This window comes from Choloepus didactylus, chromosome 11 (genome assembly GCF_015220235.1).
Source record: "Choloepus didactylus isolate mChoDid1 chromosome 11, mChoDid1.pri, whole genome shotgun sequence".
NCBI classification, from domain to species: Eukaryota; Metazoa; Chordata; class Mammalia; order Pilosa; family Megalonychidae; genus Choloepus; species Choloepus didactylus.
This window is the reverse complement of record NC_051317.1, coordinates 32036133-32061425: the sequence shown is the minus strand read 5'-3', so window position 1 is coordinate 32061425 and position 25293 is coordinate 32036133. Positions and strand designations below refer to the sequence as shown.

The 25293-nt window shown below is 36.9% G+C and overlaps 1 protein-coding gene across 2 annotated transcripts in view; it reads right to left on the bottom strand.

The window, feature by feature from the left end:
• ADCY2 (adenylate cyclase 2) overlaps positions 1-25293 on the bottom strand; it is a 510848-nt gene that overhangs the window by 126514 nt on the left and 359041 nt on the right. For both annotated transcript variants that reach the window (XR_005210959.1, XM_037799254.1), the window contains exons 14-15: positions 24946-25043; positions 8380-8464 (exon numbers count right to left, since the gene is read on the bottom strand). Coding sequence is in view for 1 of the 2 variants with exons in the window: in XM_037799254.1 (XP_037655182.1) it covers positions 8380-8464; positions 24946-25043 (183 nt within the window). In the remaining variant the exon portion in view is untranslated. The remainder of the gene's footprint in view (positions 1-8379; positions 8465-24945; positions 25044-25293) is intronic.

Genomic DNA, 25293 nt, shown 5'->3' with positions numbered 1-25293 from the left:
AATTAGGAGAAAGGGTAAAGCTTGTGGGCTTTTCCATGTAAGGGAATTATTTTATGAACATGGAAAGTCAAGCTTCCCTTATGTACTCAGCATTTTAGAACTTCGACAAGGGTTCATCAGAGTCTTTCAGAGTGGGCCAATTCTCACCCCTTCCTCGCTTCCCTACATTTTCACAGGATTTTAGAAACTTGAGATGTTATGTGCACACCTGAGTAAAGTGTTCGAGTGGTGTGCATTCTTGGAAGAGTTTTCAATCCAATTCGAAACATCTAAACTATTATTATATAGTAAAGAAAATTCACAAAAGTTTGCAAAGTTAAAAGCAATAGAAGGCAGTGTCCAGTGCTGTGAAGCAGGCACAAACTTTGCAATCTCAAGTCCAAAGATGGCCCCACGGTAGCCTCACGTTGGGCTGGAGGGCGGTAGATGGTTGAGGGGCCAGGGCTCCTGCTTCCTGGGACTTTGGAGAGAAGGCCAGGACCTTAAGAGGCCAAGTGCACTGCACTGATGTTGCTGCTTAGAGTAACGGCACATCTTTCCAAAAGCAAAGTGTGATTACAATGTAGGAAGAGATGAAGAGTGTAGCTAGGCATGCAGGGTGAGCAAAATGCTCCCCAGCAGCAGGGAATGCAGTCTTTATGGGTGTCACCCTCAGAGGTGACGGGGCACACTGCCAACTTGAGGCCTTCTTCCTTGCTGTGTCATCTAAATGGAACTGTCAAAGTCTAATCAGGAGAGAAAATTGCGATGTGGAAACTATGAAAGTATTCCACAATATTTTTCATAATCCCAGAATTCACATGAAAAGCATCCATTGATGAATAAAGATTTTTCCTGTTTATTTTGTAAAATAAGTTATGGCGATTTTAAGATTTTGATGAAAAATTCTCTGACGCCTCTTCTGAGGATGCTCTGGAGTTTTGCTGAGTGCTGGCTCAGAGCGGCGCCTCTGGTTTTGACTCCTCCCTCTCCAATTTCAAAAAGAATAAATTAAAACATTGACTTGTTTTTTGGGACTTCTGTCCCATTGTTGGCTTTCTTAGGATGCTCTCCTGGAGCTATGGCCAGTTAGCAATACTTGCCATGCATTCAGGAATAAGCTTAGTTTTAATTCTTAGGTCCAGACCCAGGCTTTAAGCCTGAAGCGTTCACTGCAATTGGCTCAAGTGCAAACAGCAATAAAAGATATTTTTATATTTGCTATTTTCAAATGTTCCACAGTTTTATATCTTGAAAATGGATGTAAAAGACATATTAGGTTTACATTTTAATTTTCCTGTACACTGAAAGCTTTTTTACACTTGTCTTTGCTGCTACAAAAGCTCTAAAAACAACTTGTAGGAATTGATACAAACAATGAGAGAAACAACAAACATAAATACAATTTGCAGTATGACATCTAATAAACAAAAGAGGCTCCCTGCTAAGTCCTATGTCAGCAAAACTGTTATCTAATTAAGCTTCTATTCCCTGTTAGTGACCCTCTTGTCTAGAAATAGAATTTAAATCAGCTAATCAGCTATCACCAACTCCCTATTCTTATGCCAGCTAACTTCCTCATTGCTAAGCAGTTGCCTGCATTAGGAAATGTAGTCTGTATTAACCAATGGAAATTCCCTCTCAATGCACTCCTTTTTTCCATCTATGAAAGTTCATTGCTCTCTTTGTTCAGTGGAATTTCTCTTCACCTTGTGGCAATTGGAATCTCTCCAATTCATAAATTGATTCAATAAAACTTTCTTAGATCTAACCAAATTTTGCTCAAGTTTTAATTTTAACAGTTAATTTGGCAGCTACAGAGGGATCCAAAGTAAACTGCTGATGACCGTGAGTAACCTGAATGACAGGTGTAGTGTCTGCTGGAACCCTTTGGGTTCACTGTCCTTCTTGATGTCTCATCAGCGTCCTGGGTGAGCTTCTGTTGGGTCCGAGCTCCCCGCTTTCTGCATTTGAGCTCTCTGATCTCACTGAGATCCTGTCCCGGGGTTAATGAGCTGATTATTCTGGGTAGGAAGGACCCTTATAAGGGAACGGATTTGGTTCCCAGCCTCCCCCTGTGGGGTCTGGAGCATTTTTACTACAGGTTTGCTATGGGACCCGCAAATTCTAAGAGCACTCCACCAGCTGGCAGCCCAGAACCTTTTATGTTTAAGCATTATGGGGCATTATTGTGCCTACTTAACCAAATGGCTGAACGTGGCTAAGGATAACAGAATTACAGTGTTCCTTATGGGGATCTTAGCAGTTGAATAAGATTACTCATTTCAGACATGCAATTGAAAAAGCAGGCTCCTGAATTAAGGGAAATGGGGTGCCTGTTTTAATCGGTACTCAGAATCTACTAAGAAATTGCAAGATGGAAAATAGCTTATACAAACTAGTGAGTTTTGTATATTATGTTTTCTGTGTTTTAGTTTTTTTATGTCTGACCGATGGCTAAAATTTTTTTAATTAATGCTATAAGCTCTCTATTTCTATCTGTCTGTATGTTTGATGTATAATATTTTCCTACCTCCAGATGTTATTCCCAAATTAACGTATAAAACTTCTTAAAAGAGCTTTACTCAAATTGGCTTAAAGATAAATAAGTGCTTATATGTAATTTAATGCTCCTAAAATCCTGGAAATTAAAGAAACCCAACTTCTAATATTCCCAATGGCAAAAAAGTATTCATAGAACTAAAACCAAATGTTTAAAAAAATTCAAGTTGTAACCAAGAAGTTAGGATATAAGGGATGATTATGATTACTGTGTCATTATATAGACATTCCTTTATTACTTTCTGGTATGTTAGAGTAGACAAAGGGAAATACCTGAAATCTCTCAGCCGTAATCCAGCTGCCTTGATCTCTGATAATGATGTAGAAATTTTATCTTGTGCCCTTGTGATTGTAAAAATCCTTGTGACTGACCCTCATTTATATCCATTTTATCCTGTTTTTCAACTTTAGAGTCTTATAATCACTAAAGACAGCCCCTAGTGTTTATTAATGAAAGGCCTTGAGTCAGCCTAGAACTAACCCATCCCAATTCCAAGGCTATCTTGATAAAGGAAGCTGGATCTAACCAAAATGGGCCTGCCTGACATGTGCGGTAACTTAAACTTTAACCTATAAGTGACTTATGCCTTATTATACTAGTAAAAGCATGCTCATTGTCATATTAAGGCCAACATTTTCTGTGACTAAGAATGTAATCAATCTGCACATGCCCAATAATTAGATCACCTCTAATTAATTTGGACTTAGGTTGGGTTAGTTCTGGGCTGACCCAAGACCCTTCATTAATAAACATTAGAGGCTGGCTTTAGTGATCATAAGACTTTAAGTCAAAAAACTGGATAAATGGGTACAAGTGAAGGTTAGTTACAAGGTTTTTATAATCAGAAGGACACAAGATAAAGGCTATACAATCATTATCAGAGATCAAGGCAGCTGGATTATGGTTGAGAGATTTCACATATTCCCCGGTGTCTTCTCCAATATACCAGAAAGTGAAAAGGAATATCTGTCTAATGACTCAGTAATCATAATCAGCCCTTAAATCCTAACTTCTCCATTACAGTTTTAGAAATAATTAGGTTTATAAGATATGCTATTAGTTACATGGGAAGTGTTATCAAATTAAATAGGATTTTTCCAACCTTCTGTTAGTTAAATTTATATGGGCAAATGCTATTAATGTAAACATTGCAGAAACTGTAAAAAAGTCCCTAAAGATTCATCAATTCCTCAATGTCCATGAGATGTGCTAGTACAGATCTGCCTCATATTAATATGACAACAGTATAGTGTTATTGGTCATAATGTCAGTTTTTTTGTAAAATGTTACATGTCAGAGAAACAACCAAATCTCCTTCTCAATTACATTACTTTTGTAATGAATGTTCATCACAACTTCAGCTTTTATATTAGAGTAATAAATTAACTATAGGTATTTTAAGTATTTTATCATCTACTGACAATTTTTATTCTGATGCTTCCCTGAAAAATCTTGCAATCAGCTGCAGGCCAGAGTGCTTCATCTTCAACAGAAAGGACTGTCTCAAAGACCCACAGAAAAAATTATGCCGGGTGCTCTGTGGCACAGGCTTCTCATAACAATGCTTAAATAACTGAGCGCATGCTACTGGGCTAAAACCCAGATTCCAGAATTCTAGCAAAGAAGCTGACGGGTCATGAGATTGCTAACACAGGACTGAACCAAATGAGGACTAATCACCTAGGACTAGATAAACTGATAAAGAATGATTATAGTTTTTTTTAGATTATTGCTAATGTTTGATGTCGTATTTTCTCAATACAAGAAATCCCTTACTCTTTTCCCTTAAATCATTCCTCTTTTGCTCCCTGCCTGTACCCTCCAGAATTTGGAAACTCTTATTGAATATTCTTATTTTCATGGCAAAATAATTATTTGCATAGGTTCAATCAAAATCTGTCTTCCTTGTTAACAGGACATGATTGGAGATGCTGATTATATAACCAAAGCTTTGATTGTAATGCCATGTTCAAGAATGATGCTCATTTAATCAGATGTGACCAGGCACTTTTAGGAAACTAAGGTTGACTTTATGAAGCCAATACTTACAAAACTCTCTTGGAGAAACCAGTCTGGTACCTAGCTCCAGGATTTCCAGTCTTACAGGTCAGGAAAGAAAGTTGTTTTCTGGACTGCAGGTGAAATCTGGTGTCAAGTTCTTAGCTTGGCTTCCTAGCCTTGAGAGGTGTTTAAAAGTCCAATCAGAAGTTCCTTACGAAAACTATCAGCAAAGCAAATTTATCTATATGGTAAATTGCCATTCTTGCTGCACCCATATAAATATTCAGGCTATATCAAGTGAAACCAGCCTTATGTTATAATTAAGAATAATATTTTTGAGGTTATCTTTGATTGAAAGAAGAATAGCTGTAATGAAACATTTTTATTTCAAAGGAAAATTACAGCACATTCCTGTGAGTTATCAGATTCTGCTCCTATTCATTGTCTGAGCTTTTTTGCATCCCCTTTATAAAATGCAGATAACTGAATGGTATTATTACCCACCTGTAAATTAGACTAGATCCTGTGATCTTGCTCATATTATCCACTCTAAATGCCAGTGAGAAAGCTAACTTAGTGCCTTTTGTATACCAGCCCTCAAACTGACCAACGAAGGTCAATACCCCCAATCTCTGGCCTACCATACCATGGGCTTCTACTCTCCCACCTTCACCATCATACCTTTCCCAGGAACACATGGGCCAGAGCGAGCAGTTATCAGTACATCCAAGGTTATAAAACAGAACTTCAACCCACCTCACCTGCTCTTCAGGTGCTCCAGGCTGAAGTCAGAAGCCTAGCATCAGTGCTCCCACAAAACAGGAGGCTCTGGGGACCCCAACTGCCCAGAAACAATGTGGCATTTGTGTTAATAAATCTAGCACAGTAATAAATAACAATATTTTAAAACCAACGTTAAGACAATTCATTATATCAGTTGGGCTAGAACATTTCAATAGAGAGAGGCCTTTTCTTGCCATAAGACAGATACTGTAACAGTTACCAAAAAACTTTTAGGAAATATACTCCCTGCCTGGGTAATGCCTTCAATTATTTCTAATAATTGAGGCACTCATTTTACTAGGTAGGTCAATAAAGCCTTAAGAGTCTATAAACAAGGTAGGATTATCTTTGTCCCTGCCACCCTCAATCCTCTGGAAGGGCGGAGAGAACAAACAGCAAATTAACGCTTAAACTGTCTAAATTAACTGAGGACACCTTGGCCTAAAGTTCTTCCATGACCCTTATGACCACTTGAAGAGCATCTTTTGGAAAACAAGCTTCCTGCCTGTAGTATGACCCCTTGAAAACCTACATAAATTGGCCTCCATTGTAACATTAACCCCCTGCTTCCCCAAGCAGAATATAAGTCAATATTTTAAATCTCTAACAATTTATGCAAAAGGTTATCTCTAGGTGAGGGACACATTATCAGGTCCAAATCTCCCTCACACTCCTGACACCCCAACTTTTGGCAATTGGGTTAACTGGAAGTGACATCAACGGCTCTTGAGCCACTCTGGAAGGGACGTTACCAAGTACTTTTAACTTCTGACACTATAGTCAAATTAGAAGGGATTGAACCTTGGGCTCACATTGCACAACCTAAAAGGGTTCCATCTTCCAACAGCTGGACCTGTGACTGAGCCAGAGACCCAAAACTAAAATTTACTAGGACAAGAAGTAGACAGCTATATGAGTTAGACAACTTCCACCCAACATCAGGGAATAAGATCCCATGAACCCCTACATTCCTGTCACATTCCTTATCATATTGTTCTCTACAATTATTGTTGCATAACTATGTTTTCACACCCCTTTTGCACACCTTTTCCATCTTGCTTAGAAAATTCTACCACCAAAAAATGTTCAAACTCTTCTTGCTTGTGTCTTGCTTCCTTCTTGCCATAGCCCGGAAAGACACCACTACCAATCATTTTTCCCAAGCCAATGCAAAAGGAGGGTAGGGAATCTCACTGATTGTTGGATCTGTCATCATAAACCACAACTTGTACCTGATGCCAGATGTCCAACTGTTTTACCCATGACCAATCACTCTCAAATGCCACCTTTCAAAATATCACTGGCCCTCTATCTCTGCCTCTCTCGTCTCTACTGAGTCAGGTCATATCCCAGAAGCTGATCTCCCCTGCTTCCCATTTGCTCAAACATCAGGAAGGCCTTCATCTTTTCCCTATAACAAAGATAACATATAGCCAGTAGCTGTGCACCCTACTTTCCCACATCCCTCAGCAACCTGGCAAGATATGGCAACTCCCAATATAATGAAAATGGCAAATGGTTCATTCATATATCCAGAAAAGATGATCTCACTATCTCCAGGGACAGGCTGTACCACTCCAGTGTCTATTTTCCTTTATGGAGAAATGAAACCTCTACCAGTGGGCCACTCCCTGCATAGGCTGTTGAATAGCGGTGGTACAATGCACCCTCAGACGCCTTCTTGTTCTCTTAGAAATCTATAACAAATCCAAAACTTCACACTGGGCTACCCCACTTAATTTACATTACGTGGGGGTGTCAGTGATGCCCAATAAACCTCTTTCATTAGACTTTTATTGCCAATGAAATCATGATTGGAAATTTATCTATAAGAGTAGAAAAAATTGGTAATTCCACTGCAATAGCTATTGCTGTGCAACAACGTTCTTTAAATCCTTTAGCTAAAGTTATTTTAAAAAATAGTACTGCGCTTGACTACTTGCTGGCTAAGGAAGGAGGAGGTTATGTTGTCATCAATACCACCTGCTGTACTTGGATAAATACTTCTGGGGAAACTGAAACACAGTTACATGAAATAGTCAACCAAGCCACATGCTCAAACAAGTAAGTCCTTCCTCGAGATTGTTTTTTGATCTCTTTGATTTCAGTTGGTTTGCGTCTTGGGGTCCTTGTCTCAGAAGCATACTCAGAACATTGGGCATTTTACTACTCATGATAATCAAAATCGTCTCCTTGGTGTGCTGCATCCTTTAAAAGTTTTACATGCTTTCACCCAGCCATCTTGCTAGTGTCCACCAGCCTGGAATGACAACAGTGCGAAGAGAACAAAAACGACCAACCCTTCGACGTTTGTAAGCTAGAATTAATCACATACAAGCCGTCTAGAGCCAGCAGATGGTATCTCAGAGTGGTGCTAATGCCTTAAATTTTTATCTCTGCCCTTGGCTTGGCCAAGGGCTGGATCAAAATCTACTAGACCCAACTGGAGTTGCCTGTGCTAAGGCCCACATCAGCAACACCTAAATTTAGGTAAGTTTCTATCCCCTGTAAATATCTGGCTCGTCCAGGAAACAGACTTTACATCACCCAACCAGCTACTGTCAACTCCCTATTCTTATGCCAGCTAACTTCCTCATTGCTAAATAACTGCCTGCACTAACCCTATAGGATTAGGAAATGTAGTCTGTATTAACCAATGAAAATTTTCTCCCAATGTACTCTGCTCTTCTGTCTATAAAAGTCCATTGCTCTCTTTTATCAGCAGAATTCCTCTCTACCTCATGGTGACTGCAATCTCCCCAGTTCATGAACTGATTCAATAAAACTCTGAGATCTAACCAAATTTTGCTCAAGCTTTTATTTTAACACATCCAACATTTAAAATAATCTTCAAAGTAAAATCTTGGTTGTACGTGAGCTGCCTCAGTTGATTTATGGGGCTGTGAACATGAAGAGTTCATGTTTCTTTATGAGCTCATTATCTCCTAAAATGGTAAACAAACAAGCTGCCAGCTTTGGAAAGTTTTAAGCAAGAATGAGCTTTCTTTAAATTAGCAGACTTTTCAAAGAAATTTCATATTTGCAATACCTACCAAAAGCTGTCCAGCAAAGCAGACGAACAGGATAAAGGCAAGGGAGAGAAATGCAGCTCCAAAGGAAATTCCAAGATTGGACGTTCTATCAGGAAACAAAAAGGAGCAGGTTAGCAAGGAGATGGTTTCTAGTATACCGGAAATCCACCTATGATATTTTTGGCTTAATTAGAAAGTGGCTGCACTCTTTATTAATTTTTGGAGAAATGGAAATAGACATAACACAAATAAAAAATATAGCCACAGGGAAGTGTCTATAGTTTGGCTGCTGAACATGTTACGAATCATTAAAACTGCCCTGTTGAAAGCAAGGGCTTGAACAGATATTTTCACAGGGATGATCATAGTAGCACTATTCACAACAGCCGAAAGGTAGAGCGATCCATCAACAGAAGAATGGATAAACAAAGTGTGGTAGGTACAAACAATGGAACATTACTTAGCAATAAACAGGAATGAAGTGCTGATGCATGCTAAAACATAGATGATCCTTGAAAACATTATGCTGAGTAAAATAAGTCAGACACAAAAGTACAAATATTGTATGATTTCTCTTACATGAAATAACTAGAATAAACAACTTCACAGAGACAGACAGCAAAAGAGTGGTTTCCAGGGGCTTGGAGGAAGGAGAAAGGAAAGTTATTGATTGATGGGTATGGTTTCTGTTTGGAATGATGAAAATCCTCTGGAAATAGTGTTGAAGGTTACATAACATTGTCAATGTACTTAATGTCACAGAATTATACACTTAAAAAGGGTTCAAATGCTGTTTATGTTATGCATATTTTATCAAAATTTAAAAAAGTAAATAAAAAGAAAAAAAAACCACCAAAAAACCCAAATGGCAAACCTCCCTATAAGCATCAATTCTTTACTAAAGAAAAACAACCTTTTTAAACACCTCACCTATTCAGTCAGCCACTCCTGTCCTTCCCCCATCTTGGGGCAACTGAAGTCCTGGTAGCTGCAGGCTCACCTTCAAGTCTTGAAGACTTCACCTTCCACTATTATCCCCATTCATTAAGGGAACACTGATTCTTCACCCACTAATCTGACCTGTGATGGTTTGGAGACTTTATGGATCCCAGAAAAGTATGTTCTTAAATTAATCCATTCCTGTGGGTGTAGACCTATAGTAGGTGAGACCTTTTGATTAGGTTATTTCAACTGAGATGTGACCCACTTCATTCAAGGTGGGTCTTAAACTTCTCATCTGAGTCCTTTCTAAGAGGATGATAGACAGGAACAGCCCCAGAGAAGTTGAGAGAAAAAGCCTCATGGAAGCTAAGAGAGAAAGAAGCTAAAAGAGAACAGACACACAGAAAACAGGCTGCTGACTGCAGAAGCTGAAAGCAATGCAACCCGGGAGAGAAGGACCAGCAGATGCAGGCCATGTGCATTGCCATGTGACAGAGGAAGCAGCCTGGCTTCAGGAAGAAGGAATTGTTGATGCCTTAGTTTGGACATTTTCACGGCCTCAAAACTGTAAACCTGTAAGCTAATAAATCCCTACTGTTTAAAGCCAGCCCATTTCTGGTATAGTGCATTTCATCAGCTTTAGCAAATCAAAATATGACCCAAACAAAGTCACCTTCCTCCAACACTGATGCATACAAATGTTTACTGAGGCTTCCCAAGGTTTCATAGGTTGTGGTCTTGACACGATTGTGTGAGCCAATGAGCACACAAAATCATCCTGTGACCACATGAAGAAAATACCCACTAAGTTCAAAGTCGGCCACTGACAGGTCGCAGGTAGATTTAAGAATCTTTAAAGAACTGTATGCGTTTCTGAGAGGTTGCTTAAATAACCAAATAATTCAAAGCCATTAAGACTTCATTTGATCAAAGAATACAAAGGGAATAAAAAGGGCTGAACCACAAGGGAGAACCAAAGACAAAACTCAAAGGAAACATCAGAGGAGAGGTCAGGTGGCATCTTAGCCCAAATGGAACTAGTGCCAAAGAGGCTACCCAGAGACTGCTGACAAACAGAACCACACTGAGGAGGGGACAGCGCCCCAAATGGCAACACATAAGATGCAAAATCCAGAAGACAGTCAGCAAAAAGCTGACGTCACCTTCAGGTCAGTGCCCAAGGCTTTGCATACTTTGTTGATGGTCTCAAAGAATGAGTTTTTCAGTTTTATTATTAAGATCTATGCTTTCTGTTCATTTATCTATTTTATTAATTTCTGATTTAACTTTTAAAAATTCCCTCCTTCTACTTTATTTAGGTCTATACTGTCCTTGTTCTTGATTGTTGTTTATTGCCAATAAGGACAATTGCATTCCTATAACTACTACTCTGGCCTAATCTCACAGTTTTTGATTTATAGCTAGTCATAGTCATTCTTTTCTGATAAACCTATAATTTCAATTTTTTTCCTCTTGAAGAAGAGTTATGCAGAAGTATGATTTTTAGATCTTAAAAGGAGAGTATTTTTGGTCAGCCCTTGTGTTTTCTAATTTTGTTGGATTGGATTTTGGATTGTGGTTTCTATTATTTCTACTTTGACAACTTACTTTTCATCTGGGGTATGATAAATGTGTTCTACTTCTGTTATGTCTTATGGATTTCAGAAAATGATGTGTATTTTCTTTTTTCCTGGAAACAAAGCAATTCTGCAAAATATATCTGTTGACTTGAGCCTGCTGAGTTAGATAAATCTTCAATGGGTTTACTTATTATGGCTCAATTTGGTCTGTCAACTTCAGAATGTTTTAATGTTTTCAGCTAGGATTGTGGTTTGTCAATATATCTGAAATGTTTAATAGCTTTTGCTTTACTTATTTCAAAGAGATGCTGGAGTGCATAAAGATTCGTGATTGTTAAATTTTCTTGGTGATTGTACCCTTCCTCAATATAAATCTCTTTTCATGCCGAATGCTTTCTCCTTGAATTCTGTTTTTATTTATATTACTGCAGCTTTCTTCTTTATGTAAGCTGTTTCCTGGGATAGCTATTTTTCATCCTTTATTTCCAATCTTTCTCTGTCTTTTTATTTTAGCTAGATCTTTTATAGATATAGTATAGGTGGCCTTTGGCTTACAGCTCCAACCCATGAATCTCTTTCTTTGAATAGGGCATTTTTACCAATTCACAATTATGAAATTTATTAATTTATGACCAGTCTGTTTCATCTTATTTTATGTTTCCATTTATGAGTTTTTATTCTATTCCCATTTAGTTTGTTTGGACGAATTATGTTGTTTTTACTCCATTTTTTTCTTTTGTTTGGAAGCTTTATAACCAATGTTCTTGTACTGGCAAATATTAAGGATTTGAAACAGCTATTATCTTTCATATCAATTCTATTTTCTCCTCTCATTATATCTTTTCTTCTCTTCTTTAACTTCTCAGAATGAAATAATTTTGGATTTTGGACCTAGGGTACTAATTAATTTTCATTATGCAATTGCAATCATTTAAACTTAACTAAGTTCTATCGGCTTCTAGGCTGAACACAATTACTTAGATCTTGCCCCTATTCTGTTCTTTTAATCTTTAAATTAATATTAAATTAAATTTACACCCAAGTAAAATGCACAGAACTTAAGGGTACAATTTGGTGAGTCTGTACCAATGTATACATGTGTAACCAATATCCCAATAAAGACATAGAAACCATGACCTCAGAAAGTTCCCTCATGCCCCTTCTAGAAAGCTCTACACTCCCACAGGAAACTAGTGCTCTGAATTCAATCAATGCAGATGAATTTGGTCTCTTCTAGAATTTCATATAAATAGTATATAAAGAGTAAATGTAAATGGCAATATAAAGAGTATATAAAATATCTATTTTTTATACCTAGCTTCTTTCTCTCAACATGCTTTTGAGATTCATCCACGAGTGCATTGTTTTTAATTTTTGAGTAATATTCAATTATATGAATACACCTCAATTATTTTATTCATTTTCCTATTAATGCTTGTGGAGGTTTTAAAATACTGGTAAATTCCTTGAAATTCCTCTCTTCAAAAAGTTTGCATGTGAGCTGGATTTAGTGATAGCCTTTAATGAACAGAATGCGGAAGTGATGCGGTTAACTTCTGAGACCAGGTAACACAAAGCACTGCTGCTTCTGCCCTGGGCTTTTCAGGGTGAGTAGCTCTGTGGGAAACCAGTAGCCCACTGTGAGGACACTCAGGCAGCCTTACAGAGACCCACCCAGGGGAAAACTAAGACCCCTTACTGACAAGCAGTGCAACCTGCCAGCCACGTGACTGCACACCCTGAGAGCAGATCCTCCGGCCACTGTCAAGCCTTCAGCTGTCTGCAGCCCCAGCCAGTAGCTGACTGCACCCTCGTAAGGGCTGCCACGCCAGGACCTGGCTGAGCCTGATTTCCTGACTTGCGGGATACTGATTACGTGCTTCAACTTGGTGGGCCTGGGCCAGGGGACCGGATCCGCCCCTGGGGAGGGTGGTGGGCACGGGCGACAGCGCCCTCCACAGCCCCCCAGGCCTGAGAAAGTGAGGCCGGAGGCAGGCCCCATTTCCTCACCCAAAATACCACTGTTAGGGGAGGCTTGCCGGAGGGAACCGCCTTTTCCCCACCCCCTTATCTTGCCCGTACACTCCCCGTTGCCAGTGCAACTCCCACCACCACCAGTGCGCATACATTGTTGCCAGACACCGTTGCCAGAGCAACTCTCGCCCCTTTTCAATCAACCTCCGCGCCCTCTCAGAACCAATCCAAGCCTTTAACCTCTACAGCTACCCCGCCCTCTAAACGCCCGATATAAGCTTGTACTCTCCCCTAATAAACTCTCTTGGCTTCTTCACCCTCAAAGAACCGTGTCCTGCCTGTTCCTTCTCGCCGCCCTCCACACCTTGCACGCCTCCGCCGGGGACCGGGCCCAGTCCCCCGCCTCGCCCTCGCCTCCGGGAAAGAGCCCCCGCCGCCGGTACCCTCCGAGCAACGCCGAGAGCCGAGGGTTCAGCAACCGGCCGCCCCCCCCCCCCCCAGATAAATCAACTGCGACCGCACTGACTCGTGAAACTGGTGAGAATAATAAATGTTCACTGTTCTAAGCCATTAAATTTTGGGGTGAATTGTGAGACCATAAAAAACAACAATAACAATGGACATTTGAGTGGTTTCTGGGTTTGGCCTCTTTTGAAAAAAAAAAAAAGCAACTACTATAAACTTTTTAAGAAATTGCCAAACAGTTTCCCAAAGCAGTTGTACTATTTTACATTCCCTTGCTAATGTCGGTCTTTTAATTTTAGTCATTACAGTGATTCTGTAATGGTATCTCTTTAATTGTAGTTTAAATTGGCATTTCTCTAAAGGCTAAATTAATGTTGAGAATATTTTGATGTGCCTATTAGTCATTCATATAACTTCCTTAGAGTATTGTCTGTTCAGTCTTTTGCCAATTTTTAAAATTAGTTGTCTTTTTATTACTGAGTTTTGGGAATTCTTTATATATTCTAGATACAATTCCTCTGTCAGTTATATATACTGCCAAAATTTTCTCCCAATCTGTAGCTGGTGCAGATTTTAAATTTTGATGAAATCTAATATGTAACTTATTTTTCTTTTCTTTTTTTTTTTTCTTTCTTTGTCCTTTGTCCAAAATATCTTTGGCTACTTCAAGGTCGTAAAGATATCCTCCTATGTTTTTATCTGCAAGCTTTAGAGTTTCAACAACTTTTATGTTTAGGTTTAGGTTTCTGATTCATCACAAATTAATTTTTGTGTTTGGTGCGGTGTGATACAGGGGGTTAGTTCCTTTTTTTCAAATGGATATTTAGTTATTCCAGCACCATTTGTCTAATAGACTGCCCTTTCTGTTTTGGAGTGTTTTGGCACCTTTTCTGAAAATCAATGACTGCATAAATTGGGTCTATTTCTGTGTTCTCTAATCTGTTCCATTGCTCTATTTATCCACTCTTCGGCAAATACCCGCTGTCCTAATCATTGTAGCTTTAAAGTAAGTCTTCAGATCAGTAGTCTAATCCTCCAGTTTTGTTCCTCTTTTTCAAGTTTATTTTAGCTATTGCAGGCCTTTTGCATTTCCACAAAAATTTTAGAGTCAGCCTTTCAACTACCAAAAAGAAAGTCTTTTGGTATAATGATTGGATTGCTTCTAAGCTGATGGTTGTTTTGGGGAGAATTGATATCTTAAAAATATTGTGTCTTCCAATCCATTAACATGGATTATCTAATCATCACTGCAGGTATTTTTGCATTGTTTTAAGCAATGTTTTGTAACTTTTGGTGCAGTCTTCTTGCATGTCTTTTGTTAAGGTATGCAATATTTTATGGTTTTTGATGCTATTGAAAGTGGAATTAAAAATTTATTTTCCAATTAATTGCTGATAATTACAAAGAAATAAAGTTAATTTCTATGTATTGATCTTGTATCATTAGACCTTCCTAAATTCACTTATGAGTTCCAGTAATTGTTTTTTAGAGTACTAAAGATTTTGCACATAAACGTTATGTTATATGTAAATAAAAAGAGTTTTATTTCTTCCTTTTCAATCTGTATGACTTTTATTTCTTTCCCTTGCCTTATTGTACTGGCAAAGCACTCCAGGAGAATTATGAATAAAAGTGTGAAATTGCACATCCCTATCTTGTTTTCAAATTTGGGGAAATAGTTTGGTTCAATAATTCCTGAGAAAGAGTGATGTTAGTTGTAGGTTTTTTATAGACACCTAGTCAGATTGAGGAAGCTCTTCCGAATCCCTAGTTTGTCGAGTTTGAATTTTGTCAAGTGCATTTTGGCATCTATTGAGATGATCATATAGTTATTATAAGTTATTCTATTAATGTGGGGTCTAACTGATTTTTTAACATTAAAAAAACTTTGCATGTCTTTTGATTTTATGCACTTTTTATATATTTCTGGATTTGATTTGGCAATACTTTTATGAAAAATTTCTCTATGTTCATGGTGTTTAATTTTCTTTTCCTGTAACGTTCTTGTCAGGTTTTGATATTTAAGGTTGCTCTGGCCTCGTAGCAAGAGCTGGGAACTATCCTTGCCTCCTTTATTCTAAAAGATTTGTGTAAGTTTGTGCTATTTCATCTGAAAACATTTGGCAGAATTCACCCAGAAATCATCTGACTGTGAGGTTTTCTTTGTGAGAAGGTTTCTGAAAAAAAAAATCAACAACTTCAATAGATATATGCCCAACTCAAAATTTCTATTCCATTGTATATCAATTTTATTAAGTTGTCTTTTTGAGAAATTCCTCCATTGTATCTAATATGTAAATCTTTTTGGCCTAGCATAATTTATCTTATTAATGTCTATAGGATCTTGGTGTATCCCTTTTTATTCCTTATATTTTAGTTTGGATGTTTTGTGATTAACTCTTTCTCTCTCTTCTTTCTATTTACAGCCTTGTTAGTAGTTTAGGGATTTTTAAAAATCTTTTCCAAAAACTGATTTTGGGTTATTAATTTTCTTAATTGGTTGTTTTATATTTTATTGATTGATTATTTTATCATTTACTCCCTTATACATATTTGGATCAAATTTGGTCATCTTTTTACTGACTTCCTAAGGTGGAAACAGACTATTGATTATAAGCCTTTCTTCTTTTCTAAAATAAGCATTTTAAAGCTACAAGTTCTTCTCTAAATTACTGCTTTACCTACATCTCACACATTTTGATATGTTATATTGAAATTATCGAGTTCAAAATATTTTCTAATTTCTCTTTTGCTTTCTTATTTAACTCATGGTTTATTCAAAAGTATATAGTTTAATATTCAAATGTTTGGGGATATTTTAGATATTCTGTTGTTATTGATTTCTAATTTGATTTTGTTGTGGATAAAGAGGAGACTAAGATTTTTATCTTTTCAAATTTATTTCAATTTTTTCAAATTTATTGAGATTATTTTATGGCTTAATATGTTATAGTTGGTCGATGTTTCGTGTGACGTTTACAATAATGAGATTCTGCAGTTGGGTTTAGTGTTCTATGAATGTCAATTAGTTCTAGGAAGTTGGTAGTCCTGTTTATATTATTTATATCCTTACTTATTTAGTAAAGTATAAAACGAGATATTAAACATCTAATTATGATTATGAGTTTGTTTAATTCTCTCCTTGGTTTTATCAGTGTTTTTATTTCATGTATCTTACAGCTTTGTTATGGGGTATATACATATTTTATGATTTTTATATCTTCCTGAATAACTGACCCTTTCATCATCACCACTGTCTCTCTTTATCTTTGATAATACTTCTCTTCATGTCTACCTGTGCTGATCTTAATATAGGCACAGTTTTTTTATGTTTATTCTTTACATGATATATGTTACTCATCTTTTTCCTTAAAACCTGACTGTCATTTATATTTAAAGTGCATTTCTTGTAGGCTGCATATGGCTTGCTTGTGCCTTTATTTGGAGGGTTTATTCCTTTCACACTTGATATGGTTGATTTTAAGTTTGCCATCTTACTATCTACTTTACTTGTACATGTGGTCCACTACATTTGTTGATATCGTTTATTTTAAATTTACCATCTTGCTATTTGTTTTCTATTTGTCTCATGTCTTGTTGTTCCTCTGTTCCTCCTTCATTGACATTTTTGTTCAATTGAATATATTTTAGTATTTCCTCTGATGGCATTTTAGCTAAACTGCCTTGTAATGTTTAGTGATTGCTCAAGAATTAAAATATACATTCTTAAATTACCAGAAGTTATCTAGCATTAATATCCGTAGTACTTCAAAAATTATGTAAGATCCTTTTAACAATATAGTCCCATCCTCCTTCCCATTGGAATTCTTAGTACATGTCATTATTTCTGCTTTAATCAATTGGCTGCCTTTTAGAGAAATTAATAAAAGATAGAAAATATAGTCTCTCATATTCTCTCACTTATTTAGCATGCCCAGTGCTCTTTATTCCCTCCTGTAAATTCAAGTTCTTATTTCTTACCATTTCACTTCAATGTGAAGACCTTTCATTAGCATTTCATGTAGTGCTGGTTTGCTACAGCTTTCAAGAATGAGTTTTATAAATGCTTGTTTTCTAAATTGCATTTTAATGTTTGTTTTTGAGGACTGGTTATTCCACTATGCAGACAGTTGACAGAGATTTGGGAGTTGGGGGAATACATGCAGGACAGCCCGTGTGTTTGAGAAAACATCAGGGGCGTTAAGAGTCGGCTCCCAACATTTTGTGATGTTCCACCAGAAACAGTGAAGAGGATCTCAGAGGAGCTGGTGATATTTATGAAGAATGTATCTAATGACCACCATTTTGCTCTTCAAATGTCAGAATCCTCTAACAGGGTCTGATAATGGAAAACAATGTTACTAACACCATTAGCTACCTGTCTCTGCTTTAGTGGATGTATGACAGGTGCCCGTTTAACCAGAGGTGATTATTCTTAAAAGTTTGTTATGACACACCCTATTGAAATGGACTCAAGAGATACAGAAAATATAAATAGATATATGAAAAATAAAGAGCTAGAATTAGCAATCAAAAAACTACAAAGAAAAGCTCAGGTACAGATGGCTTCACTGAGGAATTCTACCAACATTTAAATAATAATTAATGCCAATTCTTCATAAGCTCTTCCAAAAATATAAGAGGAGGGAACCCTTCCCAGCCCATTCAATGAGGCCAGAATTATCCTGATACCAAAACCCAACAAATCTATAAAAAGGAAGGAAAACTACAGACCTATATCTCTTTGAATATGGACATAAAAATCCTCTACAAAATATTTTCAAACCAAATTCAGTCACATATAGAGAGGATTATACACTATGGTCGAGTGGGATTTATCCCAGGAATGCAAGATTGGTTTAACATCTAAAAATCAATTAATGTAACATACCATGTTAATAGAATAAAGGGGAAAAAACCATGATCATCTCAATAGATGCAGGAAAAGAATTTGATAAACTCCACTTCTTATTCCTGATAAAAACAATCAATGCACTAGTATCAGAAGAGAACTTCTTCATCCTGATAAAGAACATGAAAAACCCACAGCCAGGGTCAAACTAAATGCTGAAAAACCAAACGCTTTCTCCCTAAAGATCATGAAGAAGATAAGGATGTCTAATTTCACTATTTCTATTTAACCTTGTTCTGGAGGTTCCATTCAGGGCAATTAGGCAAGAAAATGAAATAAATCATCCAGATTGGAAAGGAAGAGTGAAAGTATGTCTATTTGTGGATTATACAATCTTACGTATAGAAAAGTATGTTATGATCTGAGATCCAGACTCAAAGGCTGCTCAAACTCACTGACATGCTCAGCCTGAGACAGTGCAGTGTTTGAGTCCATGGCATATTGAGATTTTGTGCAGATGAATGCACTTCCCATCCCATGAGTCAGGGAACAAGGGGTGCCATGATACATGGTGATGGTTGGTCAGAAGTTCCTAATTAAAATCATTCATCCTGCCTGTTTTAATAAAAGCTCGTTCAGGCCCATTAAGCATGCCAAGATGTTTGTGTAACTTAATCAATTTTAATTAGCATTCTGGTTACAAAGCTGTTTCTTCTTAACACACAAACATAACTGATTTATACACTTACTGGAAAGCAAACTTCACTCTTCTCTGTCGTGAGGAAGGAAAAATTACACTCTTAAGTGAACTTTTTGACTCTGTCACTTTAATCAAGCCTACTATTACAGTATTTAGAAGATTTACAGATTTGAGATAAGGCCCTTTCCCTTTTCTGGTTCTTTTTTTCCCATCAGTTTATTGCCTTCATCAGACACCCTCACCTGCAATACCATCTTCCCTCGCTCTCTGGTCTCTTACTCCGTTTATTTGTTTATTACATTATCATCACCTCTCCCAATAGCATGTAGGTTTTATAGGAGAAGGGCTTTGGAGACTACTGCTGCTTTCCCAGCATCTCTAACTGGGTTGGTATGTGGTCCCAATAAGTAGCCATCAGATGTTTCCATGAATGAACGACTGAATGCATGTATGAATTTCAATTCTATGTACCTTCATATATATTTTATGTTCTTTTCCTGTTGTAAATGCTCAGAAGATAACCTAGATAGAAAGCAAAGTTACACTGGTCTGTTGCATCAAGTTAAAACTTGTTCAGCTCCCTTTTCAATCTTATTGCTCCTCAAATCTTACTATACCAGTGGCATGTTGCTAGCAACTAAAATCAGTTATCATTTCTGGAGAGAACATTGGTTCACAGAATATGCATTTTTCCATGATAATAGAATTTTCAGTGCGGGAACTGACCATATTGACTAAAGTCTACATATTCCAGCCTCCCTTGCAGCTAGATTTGGGTATGTGACAATGAACTTTGTTTGGGATATAAACTGAAGAGTCAGAGGTAGCTACTGTGAGTTTTCTGCAAGATAGCAGGTATGGACCCTTTTGCCCTCTGATTCTTGGTCTGTTCCTCCATCCTGTTGCTTAGAATGTGGATACTGCCATCTTAGAGGATGGAGATGAGAAGCGAAGCCCAGGAACAGTAGGGTGAAGAGTCAGAGGGAGCCTGTGTCGCCAAGGACTCTGAGAAATGGAGCACTGCACCAGCCCTTGGCTGCCCATCTCTGGGCCTTGTTTATGTGTGGGAGAATTAAACTGCTAACTTACATTCAAGGCAGTAATTTTGAGGTATTTCCTCACTGTCAAATGAAAATAATTCAAACCAGCATATTCATCTTTGTAAAAGCTATGTGGTTCCTTTAGCTCTGGCAGTGAGAATTACCTTACTTTTTTTTCTCTTCCTCCATCCCTCCTTTCCTTTCTTTTTCTCTCACCCTTTTTCCCTCTTTATTTCTTTCTCTCTTCCTTCCTCCCTTCCTTCCTTCCTTCCTTCCTTTCTTTCTTTCTTTCTCTCTTTCTTTCTTTCTTTCCTTCCTTCCTTCCTTCCTCCCTCCCTCCCTCCTTTCTTCCTTCCTCCTTCTTTTACCCATTCATTCACTTTACTTTGCCCTAAGATCCACAGTCACCACATCTAGGGACACAGGAAATAACTAACTTCATGATATCGAATGTTTGAGCCCACAAATTTGCTTGCCCACCACGGCAAACTGCCTCCACAATAGCTAATCTCTATCCTTTGTGTTTAGAAAACCAAGTCTGTTTTCAACGGACATTAACAATCCCACCATTAACTTTATTCTTTTTTTTTTTCCTTTGTAGACATAGAAACAAAACAAAAGTAACTCTTTTGAAATGTCTGTTAAAGTACAAAAAGAATCTAAGTAGAAATAATAGTCCTAAGATATTTAAGATTATAATTTGGCTACTAATTTTTCTTAAATGTAATTATTCTCAATTCAACTTGGGCTAATGAAACCCATGATATTTAATTAAATTTATTAGAAAAATCATCACTGTTTTAATAATTACTCATGCATGGTTTAATGTCATCTATTTAGTTTGGCAGACAGGATTAATGAAACTATTAAGGCAAAAATAATTCATGCTTGATCATGTTTGATCTTTGAATAGAAGTCACATTTCTGATAAATTTATACTACAGGGCAGGCAGAAGTGGAAGAACAACTCTAAGAAGAGAAGCCAACCAATAATTTAATTACGTCTATTCAAATGCTGAGATGAGAGCCAGATTCAAAAATTAGGGGTCAAGTAGGAATGATATAAGGAATCCCCACAGAAAACACTTCCCCAAATTGGTCCTTTCACAATCACAAATTCCTCTCTTATTAGTTATGTCATCATTTACTCAGTCATTCACTCATTATCCATTGAATATTTTATTTCCTTTTTTTTTTAAATGAGCCCAGTTAAAACAAATAAACAGAAAAACAAAACAAAACTATAATTCAACAAGTTAAGAAACTAGTAAGAGGATGCCAGTAAATATGCCAGAAATTCAACAGAAGCAAGAGGCAACATTATACCAAGAAAAATGCTTCATATAATATAACAAAAATATATATGTACTAAACAGATGAGCTCATAAGCCAGAAAAAGATGTTATCAGACACAAAGAGAATATTCAAAAGCAGAATGCTGAGAAGTATTGACGCTAAACGGCACAAGGGGATTCAGGAATCCCGGGGGCTGATACATGGCATAGAGCTTGAGGTCTGTCTACATGTAATAAATGATACTGTCAGGCATTGGATTAGTGAGAAATTTGAACTATGCTTTTGGATAAAAAGTCAGGAGCCATGAAGTGCTGGCCCACCAGGGAATAGAGAACAGAAAACTTTGTCCACTGGTCTGGCAATTTTCAGAGAAGCTGACTGATTGCCAAGAGCCATGAGTATAAAAGGGTCATCTACGAAAACTGATATACCCAATCCTGCTCTCTGCCAGGGTCTTGATCCAAATTCACATGATTCATTCATGTAGGACCCTGGACTTAAGGATTTAGCAAAATATTTTGATTTTAATGGATGAATCCTTTGGGTACCTGGAAGAAATAAATTGAAAACTATCCCATAGGGATGACTTCGCAACCTGGAACACATGAGAAACTCATGGCAAAATCCCTTGCTGCTGATGAACTCACATTCAAAATTTCAGATAACACTTAAAAATTCAGATAACACAAGGAAACGCACCACTATGAGTCAACAGATAGACTAAATGCCAGAATTCACTTATTTATGGGCTATAATGACAGAACAAGCAAGCAATGTTTTCAAGTATATATGATTACATGTGCAGAGAAATGAAAAGTGAACCCCACAGATGAAATATAGAATTATGAAAATTTTCAGGTTTTAAAAAGAACCAAATATTTTTCTTACATATGAAAAAATAATGATTGAAATTAGAAACACAGTAGGGATGAGGAAATCCCAGAATGCAGCACAAAGAAATAAAGAGGTGGAATCCCAGAGGAAAAATTACCAGAGCTGGGACACAGAATAAAAAACAAAACATACAACTAATAAAAGTCTCAGGAGGAAAGAAGAGAGAAAATAGAGGGCAAGCGATATGTAAGAAGAAAAAGAGAATTTTCAAGAACTGATTGAAAAGTCACAATGGGTCACTTAAGTAAATAAGAACAAATATACATCAAGAAACTCTATAGTGAAAACACAGAAAAAAAAAAAAATATCCAAAAGCATACAGAGAAGAAAGTCAGAATACTTAAAATGAGTGAGGCTGAGAGAAGACATCTACCATCTCACTAGCAACAAAGGAAGCTGGAAAGCATTGGAATACCATCATAACATTGAGGGAAAATAGGTATTAAACTGGAGTTTTGTACCCAGTTAAACTATCTTATTAAAGAGCCAAAGTAAAATAAAGCAGATAAAGATTTTAATACAAACAAAACATAGCAAATATTGATACTCAGCCCTCAATAAAATAGCTAATAAATGATATATAATAACAAGAAGAAAAATAAACTAGAAGAAAGGAATAATTTTTTAAAAAAGCATTGATGAGTAATAAAATTGTTAAAGTGTGTAGGTAAATCTAGTAAATTTTAACTATGAAATTAATCTGGAGCTACAGTTCTAGGAATAATTTCATAGATGATAGAATAAGATAATCAGATGTAAATACTTCTAAGTCTCTATTTTTTATTTTTTTATTTTTTAGAAGAGAGATAATGACTAATGTTAGAATTTAGTAATTAAAAAATATATGTTAACATTTTAATGACCATCTTTAAAAGAAAAATAAATAGAAAACATGCAACTTCCTAACCAGTAAAGAAAACAAAAGAATAAAAAAAAATTGATCAATCTTCTAAAAGTTAGGGAAGGGGAAAACAAATCAAAGAAAAGCAAGGAAATCGAACCACAAAATAAAATGGTAGAAGTGGGTCCCCACACAACAGTAAATAAGATGAAAACACAAGTGGAATAGAGTCTCATTAATAAACAGGAAAACATCAGATTGAATAAATAAAAAATGAAATTCAAATAGATGCTCTCTGCAGGAAGTGTACCCAAATAATAACATCCTGAAGGGCACCAAAACATATCTACAGTAAATAGAACACAGGACTAACATTTGTAAAGTCTGGATTGTGGCACATGAGTATTTGTTCATGTTACTTTCTGTGCTTTTATCTCTCTTTGAAACAGTCCATAACAAGAAAAATTTTAAAGCAAAATATCTAAATAAAACCAGGATATTAATATAATGATATGATGTAAGGAATATAAAAATAGTCTTCAAATAGTGAGATGTAGAAAAATAAATGAAACTACCTAATTAAGAATAAAAATAGGAGCCCATTCCCTTTGTTAACATTTATTTTGCTTATACAACTTTTTAAATGCTCTTCTTGTCTTCCATGTAGTAAGCCTTATATGTTCAGGGACAGTTTTCTTCCCGTACTGTGTGGTGCAGGCCTAGCATTTAGTAGGAGGTTAATTTGTTAACATTGTTTTGAATGAAAAACTTATCTGTTGACATTGGGAAATTCCACTGAAGGTTTTGTAAGTCTAGAAGGGGGGCTCATTTGGCCCATGTCTTTCAATGCTGATTTACTGCAGGGAGGGGAGGAGATGTCTTGTGGGTAGATAGCTTTAGAATTCTACATATTGGAATAACGCTTCGACTTGTTGTTACTTCTATAAATGCTGTCACATGGGCTTAGCCCCCAGGTGCAAATCCTTCAGGGCACCAAGGGAGAAAGATAGGCTGCTTCTTTCTGGTTTGCTAAGCATCTTCATGAGATAAAATGCAACACAAAACTCAGCAGTTCCAGTTACCCACAAATGCTGGCTGCACCACTGAAATTAAATGCAAGCACACAACTAAATCCTACATGACTGAAAATGGTTGCTTTGCCTTTACAAAGTTGATAACGATAAGGGGAAGGAAAATATATCCTGAAATTTTTTTCTATGTCCCCAATTCTGGTAAGAAGAACAAGTGCTTTGTTTTTCTTTCTTTTTCCTTTCTGTTAAACTGTAAAATTAGAAAGAATCTGTTCTATAAGGGAGCTTAAAGGAAGTCACTCGGTTTATATTGCACTCATTCAGAAGATTCAGGAGAAATATTATCTAGAAACCTTGAGTAACTGCTTTTCAACACTAAGTGGAATTTAGAAAGAGTATACCCCAGGGTGTGAAAGTGAGGATGAAATCTGGTTTGCTCAGTTTCTCCTTTTGTGCTCCCATCCACGTCTCTCCTGGGAGCGATGGCTGCAGAGAGTGAACTTGAGAGAGAAACAAGGGGAGTATAATTCACAGAATGCGGAAACAACGATGGATGGGTGCGGAAAGTAAGCCTGGAGCAATTCTGTCCTTTCAATATAAGTTAATGCTATTTGTTTATTACAAACATCATCTCTTGATTTTCCTTACTTTCTGTTAAGTACATTGGACCACATTTCATAGACTAGGCCTCAGAACAATACAGACATCAAAATAAGAAGGTTAATATTTTTTAATCCCTATAAGCTGAATCAACATGACCACTTTGAAAATCCAATATACCATGACTAAGCATGACAAATAGGGACCCATTACCATCACAGAACATGAGCTAATTCCCCACTGTGACGTGTTAAATAGACTCTCAGTTTGGGAATTAGCCTCCTTTCATACTTGCCAATGTAATTGGATTCCAGTGGAAAAAGCACACCACAAAGCAAGTGAGAATTCCAGTGGAAAACCATCTATACTTACTTTGGTAACACAAGGATTTGCACAATAAAGATGCAGAAGAATATGAGACAAGCACAGGTCACATAGTACTTGAACGCTGGCAGCGCAGTTGCTCGGTACTAAGGGGAGGAAAGAAATCATTAATAGGGCTGCCTACAATTATCCAGCCACCTAATTGTACCTAGGATGCACACAGGCATATAAATTATAGATTGTGGCAAAAATGAGCTACGGATGATGGCTCTCCATCTCAGAGGTGTTTGGCACAAGGCCTCCTCCCTTTAAAAGATGAATGAGTGACTTCCAAATAATTACAATGCTAATGAGTGGAACTGTTCAGAAATCCATTTATATGTAATCGAATCCCTA